This window comes from Rhodnius prolixus, unplaced genomic scaffold (genome assembly GCF_049639745.1).
Source record: "Rhodnius prolixus isolate KJV_2025 unplaced genomic scaffold, Rpr scaffold_8, whole genome shotgun sequence".
Classification (NCBI taxonomy): domain Eukaryota; kingdom Metazoa; phylum Arthropoda; class Insecta; order Hemiptera; family Reduviidae; genus Rhodnius; species Rhodnius prolixus.
The window spans coordinates 161,336-172,597 of record NW_027411593.1 but is presented as its reverse complement, the minus strand read 5'-3'; the positions used below and the strand labels follow the sequence as shown (position 1 = coordinate 172,597).

The following is an 11,262-nucleotide window of genomic DNA, read 5'->3' as shown; positions in this document are numbered from 1 at the left end:
ACGATATGAGGATCTAATGTGTATCCAGATATAATATGACACTTTTTTTTGTGCAGGCTCTCCAAATACTCTTTTTTCCCTTTTGTAACTGCATGAATAATGTTTAGTCCTTCAAAACTGAAATTAAAACAGAAAAAATTAAACAGAATACGATATTCTGAATATCATATTCATGAATAGTTTTTTAGAGATTTTGAAACATTGTTAAAAGAGTAAATAGATTCTCATAAGGTGGGTAAAGGTAATATTTGTTTCTGTATAATATTTATTATCCACATACCAAACAGATTAATCTGATGATGGATGAAAGTCCGAAACCAGTGCCGGGGTTTCAAAGTCCAATAAACATACATACGTCTAATTTCCTTTACTAATTTGTCTTTTTCATTCAATTTCCATTTATTAGCTAATGTTTATGCAATTGAAGATTAATTTTCATTAGTCTACTTTACTAAAAATCTCCTTACTTTTAGTGACAGGTCCTCTCACCAATCGTTTCTAACTTGGAAAGTTAGTTTTCTTATTTATATTTTTATTTTCAAACTAATAAATTCAAATTATTTGTAAGTTTTTAACAAGTAAGAACCTATTTTTTGTCTTTTATGGCATTTTTTAAATTTCTATGTATTTTCATTGATTTTGAAAATTGTCTTCTATCTGTATGTGATTCACATTCTACGACTTTCATGTTTGCAACAAACATGTAATTTATTCTGACTACATGACATTGGATTCGATAGTATAAAGTTTTAGTATGTTATCTTTTAAGATTGGCATGTGTTTTCCAATATTATTAGTAGAATATTAAAAGTTTAAAAAACAAATGAAGAAACTAACACACTTTTATGATATGGAGAAAAGGAACAAGATTCTGAAAGTCAAAACTCATCGTTATGTTAAGAATTTGTGACTAAATAAAGTTGCATAATTGATGATGGTCAGGGAAAAGCCAAAAAAAACAACATAAGAACAGATTACGCTAGAATAAGTTTTTAATTTACAGTAAAACTGTTTAAAATAACACTTATACCAGTGTATTTTTATCCTTAATTTCTCCTAATTTATCCTCCAATTTAATGGCCATTACTTTTTTTTATTACATTATTATAATAATTATAAGTTGTTGTTAATGTGTTATTTTTCTTATTGCATTTATTTTTATTTATTTATTGTGCATCGACTGCTTTGGTCGTTAGTGGCCACTATTAATATCTCCTGAACAAAAACTTAGTTTTAAAAGTTAGGCATAAGGATTGATTAAACGCCAAAAGGTACACAAATCAGCAAGTACCCAACATTTCATTCATACTTTTACTACCATATTTTTTAGAATGTATTAGATGACACAGACCCTTAAGCTGGCCTTTTATCACCCATAAATATTTATCTGCTAGAATAATAGAAGATGTATCTCATCATCATAGTTAGTATTAAAAAGGCATGAAAATGGCCAGCATAAGGGTCTGTGTTATCTAATACATTCTAAAAAATATGATACTAGAAGTATGAATGAAATGTTGGGTACTTGCTGGTTTGTGTACCTTTTGGCGTTTAATCAACCCTTATGCCTAACTTTTAAAACTGTAAGTTTTGTCCAGGAGATTTTTGTACCTTTTGGATAGATTTATCTTTTTGTTCCTTGGTTGGAACAAATTTGACCAGAAGTGATCCGTAGAAGGTTTCTAGGAAGCGAAGATGGCTAGCGGTACAAGGTAAGGCGAAGCAGGTATTGAGCCCAGAAGTGCGAGAAGCGGCCGGTGATGATGTGTTGACGCGGAAGTGCGGTAACAGTACTTGAAGCGAGCAGCTGGAGCTTGCAGGCCGAACAGTGCTGTTGAGCGGTATAATATGCAGGACGGCGGAAGCGCACTGGATGCGTTGTAAAGCAGGTACAGAGGCACATACGAACTTACTCGAGCAGTGTCAAAGGCGTACTGAACTACAGCGGACGGAAAAAACCCCACAATTAAGCGAGAATAGAGAAGGGGAAGGTTCGATACCGTGGGAACGGAGAAATGTATATATGTTACGGTAAAAGTAGATATTGCGGCAAATGTACACATTTTCCGGTAAATGTGCACATTTTCCTCCTCGTTTGGGTAATGTACATTCAACTAACATTTACAATTTCAAAGAAGGGAAATGTACATTGAATTCACAATGACCATGTCGTTTTGGTAAATGTGAGCATACAAAATACGAAATCGCAAGTGAAACTTTTTTCATTATGAAATTTCTTTTCTTTTTTTTTTTTTTTTTTTTTTTACCTTTATTTAGATTTTTACCACTGCACAGAAATAAATGCAACAAGCAAAACAGATGGTCGATAATAGAATGTGCTGATAGGCTAGGCCAACAAGCACACATTGACATGTCTGACATGAACGACGGCCAACCAGCGATAGCAGTCGTAATATGCCATAATAGCAGGAGAATCACGACTGTCTCACTAGATAGCCGACGCTACATTCGCAGATGGTCGCGAGGCCACCGACGCCTCAACCGTCGTGGAGGATTAGTTGGGAGGATGGAGGTTGAGAGGGCTTGGACTAAAGGATTCATGTGAGAGGATAGTTGGGAATGGAATTTTATGTAACGGGATTTGGCGAGGACAGAGACGAAGGCAATTTTAAGGTCATTGTGGATAGTATGGTTAGAGACGTAGAAAGGAGCATTGACAAGGGTACGAAGGATTTTGGATTGAAGGGATTGGATACGATGAAGGTTCGAGTGTTTGGCTGTCCCGTACAGTTCTATTCCATATGTCCATATAGGGGCTAGTAATGTGTAGTACAGCTGTCTTTTGTTACGTAGCGTCAGTTTTGAACGTTTGTCTAGTAATTTTTTTAATAGTTTATATCTGTTATTTAACTCAGTTCGTTTTAGTCGAGTGTGAGGATTCCAGGTTAGTCGCTTGTCGAGGTGAAGTCCAAGGTAACGTACTTTTGTAACGGTAGGAAGAGCAATATGGTTGAAATATATGGAAGGGAGGGTTTTCCGGTTTAGTGTGAAGACTATATGTTTGGATTTTTGTTGATTTACCTTAATTCTCCACTTTCGTAGCCAGGGTTCTAGGATATTAATATGGGATTGAAGATGGCGAGTTGCCATGACAGGATCATTGTCAGACGATAAAATGGCCGTGTCGTCAGCGAAGGTAAAGGTAGCAGTATTTGGATGCAGTGGAAGGTCAGCAGTGTAAATTGTATAGAGGAGGGGTGCGAGAATACTCCCTTGTGGGACACCGGCAAGAATAGGATATATAGGAGAAAAAGAAGTGCCTTGGCCTTGTACAACCATGAAATATCGATCAGCAAGGTATGATTTTAAGATGAGGTAGTAGGTTGAAGGAAGGATGCCCTTAAGTTTCCACAGAAGACCCGGATGCCATACCCGATCAAATGCTTGAGAAATGTCTAGGAAGGCTCCCGGGCAATACTGTCTCCGCTCAAGGGAGGTTGCGACGGTGTCAACAACTCTGTGAGCCTGGTGGATGGTAGAGTGGTAACTACGAAAGCCAAATTGATGGTGAGGAATTAAATTGAAAGGAGTTAAAATAGATTGGAGACGGAATAGTAAAAGTTTCTCGAACATTTTCCCTAGAAGCGGAAGTAGACTAATAGGTCGATAAGAGGAAGGAGAATGAGTTGGTTTGTTGGGTTTAAGGATCAGACGGATTGAGGAGAATTTCCAAAGAGTGGGAAAGTGAGTAGTTCTAAGGATAGCATTGTACAAGGATGTTAGGAATACAATGGCCTTGGTTGGGAGTTGGAGAAGGATGCGGGTGGTTATTAGGTCGTATCCAGGACTTTTTTTCCTGGGGAGATTTTGTATTAACCGTTGAACTTCTTTAGGAGTGAATGCTTTGGGTGGTAAAGAAAGGGGAACTGGGATATCAAGTTCTTCATTTATAGTGGCGCTGTGATGAGGATCCTCAATATCAGGATGGGGTACAAAAACTTGGGAGAGGTGTTGGGCAAAGCAGAGTGCTTTATCCTCGTCGGATTTAGCCCATGACCCGTCTGTACGTTGAAGTGGATGAGAGGAATTGTTATATTTTAGGATCTTTTTTGTGGTAGTCCAAAGTGAGTTGTCCTGTGTTGAAAGAGAGAGAGTATATTTTGAGTATTGATCGTTGTAGTAATGATTTAATACATTAGTTAGTTGTCTAGCTAGCCGATTGAAAGCTCTTTTATCGGATGGGTAACGAGAACGATGCCATCGTGCTCTCGCTCGACGTTTCAAGGTGATGAGTGTCCTGATGTTAAGAGGAATGTTGTAAGATACAGACGTCGTTCGGTGTTGGTTGGTAGTAATAGTGGCTCTGTGTAGACTTCCCTGTATAGCGTTTGTTAGCACTTCTTCACTTCTTTCTTCATCTCTACTTTCTTAAGGAGAATTTTCAAAAAAATTATAAACTTTTACCCCTGGCAAATATTTAACAAAATTTTGTGAAAATTTTGTTATACTCCCGATAAATATTTGCACAGTTATAATAAAGAAAAGTATGTTATTATTATTATTTGTTTGATTCCCATCGTATTGGTCCTGAAAAACTAGGACGAAAATTGTATTTATGAATATTGGGATCATAACCTACGACATATTATACATATAATATGCAAAGAAAAGTATGTTTTGTTTGTCATTTACATTTTTTAATTAAAATAATTTTCGTTATTAAAGCTTTTTTTATTATGTTTATTTAAATAAATATTTTTTTACTGCAACAACATTTTTAATTTATTTGTATTCCAACTTTTCTTAAAACATGAAGGTAAGAGTATACATTTACCAAAACGTGAAGGCAAGAGTACACATTTGCCGGGAAATGTACATATACATTATATTCAGTTCACATATACCTAACTTTTTAGGAAATGTACACATTTTACGGTAAAAGTGTACATTTCCCAAGAGTGTACATTTACCGTAACATAGACAAGTTGAAGAAAAAAGGAACTAATTGGCGGCAGCAACAAAGGAAAAGATTAACGAAAAATAACGCGTACGAGAAATGGAAAAAGGAGAGAGAGAGAGAGAGAAATAGAAAAAGATGAGATGGAGAAGTGTCAAACGGTACCGCCGAGAAAGGACGGCACGCGGCTTAACATAAAATTCTAATGAAATCTATATCTTTAAATAACAAACTAAAGTAAATAACTTACACAGCAGTAAAATTGTTTTTTGCATCTACGACCAAGTCATGAGGTTCACTTCTTACACTTCTTCTATCATTTTTCGTGAGCAACTGGTGTACATGAACATCTTTATCAGTACTTACACAAAGCCAACAACGTATAACCGCCTTTCTTGGGTAATTCACTAACTGAAATTTAACAAATTATTTTCATTCCAAAACATAAATTGGGTTTGCAAAGGGATATTTTAATTCATGAAACTATTTCACGTATGATAGCTATTATTCTTATTTTATGCAATAGCTGGAAAATCCTTCTTAAGATTCAAGGGTGAAGTTCTCTAATGGATTAAAGGAATATTTTAATGTAATTATCCTGAGGAATATTGAGGAGGTCAAACATTTTGTAGACAAATTTCTTTTTTTTTACCGACGTTACGGCAAATTTGTCGCCTTCTTCAGGGTAATATAAATTTTTAGAATGATGAGTTTAACTACATCATCATAACTCTGTTCTCTGGTAAAATTTATTAACAACAGTCGATAATCCAACCATTATTTAAATAAATGTGAAGAGGGCTTTCCTTTATAATTTAATGGAGATTAAATGTCAGTAAAATTCTTAATTAGAAGAAATCTGGTTAAGCAGAGTGCAATTTTACTGAACAGATTTTTTGCAGCTGTAAGATATAACTTCTTTTATTTACAGTTTTAAAATTATCTTTAATTTTTTCTTTCTTTACCCTTGTTTTCACATAAGAACAGTGTAAAATTTGGCATAATTTTGATTTTTGTGTTATTCGTGTCCAGCGCATTGATTTGTAAAAACAACTTTTTATACAAACAAATTAATTATATTAAAATCTTAAGAGGGAAAGCGGTAGTGCACTGAACTTCTACGTCAAAGTTCTGCTTCCAGCAGTCTAGTCGATTGCCCCCTGATTTTCTTTTTAATAGTCCTCTGCAGTCTGCAGACTGAACGCGTTAATTCCAGACACATTAAATAAGAAATAAATTAACCGAAAATACGACCTAAGAGAAGGTGATACAATATCTTATTATTTCTCACTCTGCACAAAATGTAAAAGTTTTATGCTAACACTCACTTGACGTTTTCTTAGTATAATTTACGCAATGAAATTTTGTGGTCTTTTAAAACCCTCCTTTATTCAATAAAATAGAATTTTCTCTCAACCAGTTTCCTCCAAGAGTGGAAATTTACTTTTACTTACAAAACACTGAAAATATTCTCAAAGAACTGGACATCCCTCTACAACTTTCACCTTCTCCCAAGCCATTCAATTTTTAAAACATCATGGATGTAATCAACTAGCATCTCAAAAAGATAAATCCGGGGTACGATCATATTACTGCAAACATCCAATTACAACTCTCTAGGAAAGCAATAGTATTTTTAACTATTCTTAATAATGCTGTGCTTCGAACCACTTACTTTCCGATTCTCTACAAATTCTCTTCTGTAACAACGATCCCTAAACCAAATAAAACTTCAATATCCCAAGCTATTACTGACCCATCCATCAGCCTTCTTAGATATAAAATGTTAAAAAGAATACTCGACAAACGTTCAAAACTGACCCTGTTGAACAAAAGAAAACTATATACCGCCCTACTTGCCCCAACATGGACAAACAGAATACAGCTGAACGGAAGTGCTAAAAAATTGAATACCAACCGACTTAATTCTTACAGTTTAATAGTTAACGTCCTTTCTACGTCTCCAATCACACAATACATTCTGATCTAAATATTCCTCTCGTTACTGAAATAGCCCAATCTCGATACGCAAAACTCCACTCAAATCTACACAGTCACTACAACCCTCTGATCCACAACATGTCTACCTTCAAATCCACATCGCAGACTAAAGCGGCGGTAGCCAAGCGACCATCTCAACACCTAACGCCGATCTCCTAGGATGGTTGCTTTGTAAGCTGTGTGTGCTCTGTACTGACCACTGGTCGTCGTTCACTCCACTCATTTCTCTCGGGCACATATACGAGTATGCATAAATAAGCGTGTATATGCATTTGCACCATTTTCCTTTCCCTAATCTCTTTTGCTTATTATAAATTAATTACATTTGCAAAATAAATAAATAAATCTTTGCACTTAATAAATCGTGCATGTGGAATGAATACAAGCCATTTCATTAAAAACGCTGATCTAAAAAAAAAAGTTATGATTTAGTGGAATCTGGGATATTGGAAATTACGAAATTACAGAAGTCCTTATTTTTGAAGCACTTAAATTAAATATATTATGCCTTAAATTATAAGTGAAAAATACATCTGATTACGAGTATTTCTGGCAGATCTTTTGGTCATAGCTGAACATATACAAATCTACAAAATAATTAAGTTACATTACCTTAACAGTTGGAAATGTTTTACTATTTTTGGATGAATTTTCTCCAGTTAATGGTCCATGCGGATTGTCTTTAAATTCTGTAATATAACGAAATCTGTAAGAACTTTGGGGCTGCTCCACCATCTGTAAACTGCATCCAAGCTCATTACCTAAAATAGAATGTAAGAACAGAGATAAGTAGCAGATAGAAAAGATTATCACAAATGAATTCATGAATTCAGTAAAGAAAACTGCCTTTTTTATACATAAATACAAATTTATACACGAATAGGTTGTATTAAAACAGTTATTAGTTTGACTCATGCGGAAAGTGATTCTTTTCTTATAAGTGTAGAATATTAGGCAACACGCCGGTTGAGAAAACACTTCCGCACTCAGCACACACATTTTTTGTGCTACACACTGTATATACATATAGTGGCGGTACAGAGACCTAATTTCGTCCAACCGATCAAAAAATTTTACAAATTAGACAAATTGTTTTTAGGACCTTATAAAGTTCTTAAGGTCAAAGGAAAAGATCTGTATGAAGTACAGAAGGTAGGAGTCGGTGAAGGTTTTAAGCCAACCAGTGCCATTGTAGACAATATCAAGAACTGTTAGGACCGATCTTTCAAGGCGAACGACCTGCAGGTCGGCCGAACTGTAGAATAGATATCTGTGATGGCATCCCCTGTATAAATTAAAACTGTCCGGTAGGACAGTTGTATAAGGGTTGATCGTCAAAAAGTGCACGAAAAAGCGTAACTTTGAAAAACACCAAACTTTGAATTTTTTTTTCTCTTTTTGTATAAAAGATAAAATTCCCAAATTTTCTTTAAAATATAGGGCAAATCCTCCTTTATAACTGTAATTTTTTGCAACAACCAAGATTTTATAGATTTCGAGAAAAAAGTTGTTGAAAATGAGCAAAAACGGCATTTTCAAAAATTGGTCTTGTTCTTGTTCTTGTTGTTGTTGTTGTTCTTGTTGTTACCTTTTTTGTAAACAACGTACAGCCTAAACGCGCGAACCGATTTTCATGAATGAGGTGTCATTCGATTCGGAATTTTATGTAGATGTGCCTTTTGGGGGTCTCGACGCTGTACATCAAATGGGAGAGGAGTTAGCCCCCTTTATGTAAGGTCCCCTCAAAAATTATTATTACTAATTACTCTGTAAATCTTGGCCCGATTATGATAAAATTTGGTAGGATGGTAGGGTTAGGACACCCCTACGTAACATTAAAGCGGCGATCAGCTCTTACACTTGTTAAGGGGAAGTATAGCAATCGTTTCAAATTATCGACAAGTGAACCGATTTTCATGAATGAAGTGTCATTCGAATCGAAATTTTGTATAGATTTGCACTTTAAAGGTCTCGACGCTAGGCCTCATCAGGAGGGGAGTTTGCCCCACCCAAGTAAGGCCCTTTCTAAAACTATTAATACTAGTATTTCTATAACTTTGTCCGATTTTGATAAAATTTAGCAGGAAGAAGTGGTTAAAGCTCCTCTACGTGGCTGTGAAGTGCCATCATGCTCTTACACCTACTAAGAGAAAGTATTGCAATCGTTAAAATTATCAATGAGTGAACCGATTTACACCAATGAATTGTCGTTCGATTCAAAATCTTTGCCTCTTTGCCTTTAAAAAGGAAGTACTGAAATCGCAGTTTTATTTTGTTACTTAAGTACAAATACCTTCCTATTTTATTCAAAACGTTTTCTCACAAAAAAAATTGTTATTGAGGATGGTTTGGGCACCGCAACTATAATAATTCTTTAAAAAGATCTCTCCAGTAGTAGTTACGTTTCCGACTTAACACCTTATCAGGTTATAATGATAGAATTGCTTATTCCAAATTTTAAAAAAATCCAATCTGTAAAGCAGATATGTAACTTTGCAGAATAGACAAAAAGGAAAATCTGTCCAAAAGGTATAAAAAATCTCCTTAACAAAAACTTACAGTTTAAAAAGTTAAGTATAAGGGTTGATTGAACGCCAAAAGGTACACAAATCAGCAAGTATCCAAAATTTCATTTATACTTCATTGATATTATTTAAGTAATTTTACTGCATTAATTTTCATTCATATTTTTTAAAATTTATTAGATGTCACAGACCCTTATGCTGGCCATTTTCATCTAGAAAATATAATATGTTCAAGTAGCACTGTAGATTGACTATAATATCTATTTTATAAATAACAATCAAACTATTAATTACAGGTTAGAAAGAAAAACGTTATAAAAAATAAAAAAAATATGAGGCTAAAAAATTCAAATACTTTTTTTAAAAAATGCTCACACCAACATATATTAATGATTTTGTTTATTTTATTTATTTATTTGTATTTTTAAATAAAAATCGTCGGTTTAAGTTCATTCTTCGATTAAAGTAATTGTCATTTTATGTAGTAGTCAAACGTTTATAATAATAGATAATAAATTAATCTGGCTTTATCGTAAATAATATAGTTTTCTTCAATTACATTCTCAATCTAAGTTTTCTTCCCATATTGTTGAATATGTGTAATATAAAAAAAATAAGATATGCTTATTTTTAGGACAGCTAATTATTCCAGTATTTTACTATAAGTAAAATTAGGGGGACTAAATTAAACTACAATTGAGAAATGAATAATTATTGTTGAATAATCTACTTGTTATTAACTGTGTGTTATTTGTGCTCACGAATATTTCGGTAAGACGAATTCAAGACTGAAATATTGTTTTAAATCCAAAAATATTGATTCAAAGTTAAACAGTAGCCGACTCTAACTTTGTCTTTTTCTACTTTAACATGCATGTATATGTGACTACTCAAAATAAAGGGCATATTAAAGATAAATCAGAAGTATAATTTGGAATAGAGTTAAAATAAAGTACCTATTTAATAACGAAAATATATTATACATTTTATCAAAATTATAACAAAAAAAAATATAATGAATGAACTGGCCAGCATAAGGGTCTGTGACATCTAATAAATTTTAAAAAATATGAATGAAAATTAATGCAGTAAAATTACTTAAATAATATCAATGAAGTATAAATGAAATTTTGGATACTTGCTGATTTGTGTACCTTTTGGCGTTCAATCAACCCTTATACTTAACTTTTTAAACTGTAAGTTTTTGTTAAGGAGATAAATATTTGGATTGGTGCACACATTAGGGCAAATTCATGTGTAGTGGTGTAGCAGTTATGGATAGAGAATAATGGCGAAAAGGACAATTTGACTGTGCATTTTTTCAAAAGCTGTCTGATGATGTGAAGGAGGTGGGCCAAACATTTATGGTAATAATTATACAATAAGGAAAATCATGGATAATTACATTTAACACTTTTTATCATATTGGATTATAATGCACGCACTGTGAGTGGCTCAATTTTTTTACTGTAACTAATTTATAAAAAAAAAAGGAAGTTCTTTCGTGATGCATCACAGATATCTAATCTACAGTTCGGCTATTTACATTTAACATGCGATTCATTATTCGATTACCCTCTTAAAATAATTAATTCCAAATGTCAACATTGAAATAGAATACTGTTCATTGTTTTTGAAGATTAATTAATTAATCCAGAAAGAAGAAGAAATATTGCCAATTTCAGCCATTTTTTTTTTTTTTACCCAACTTTCAACCTATGGACTGGGTCATCTTCAGGGCTTTTGAAGTTGGTGAGCCTTCTGTCCTGTCTGTTTATACATAACATTATATATTGTACTAGGTCATTATATATATTA

General features: G+C 33.7%; 1 protein-coding gene across 2 annotated transcripts in view; it reads right to left on the bottom strand.

The window, feature by feature from the left end:
- LOC141450638 (nuclear factor NF-kappa-B p110 subunit-like) overlaps positions 1-11,262 on the bottom strand; it is a 30,714-nt gene that overhangs the window by 18,412 nt on the left and 1,040 nt on the right. For both annotated transcript variants that reach the window (XM_074121233.1, XM_074121234.1), the window contains exons 3-5: positions 7,532-7,680; positions 5,169-5,329; positions 3-117 (exon numbers count right to left, since the gene is read on the bottom strand). In XM_074121233.1, the coding sequence (XP_073977334.1) occupies positions 3-117; positions 5,169-5,329; positions 7,532-7,680 (425 nt within the window). The remainder of the gene's footprint in view (positions 1-2; positions 118-5,168; positions 5,330-7,531; positions 7,681-11,262) is intronic.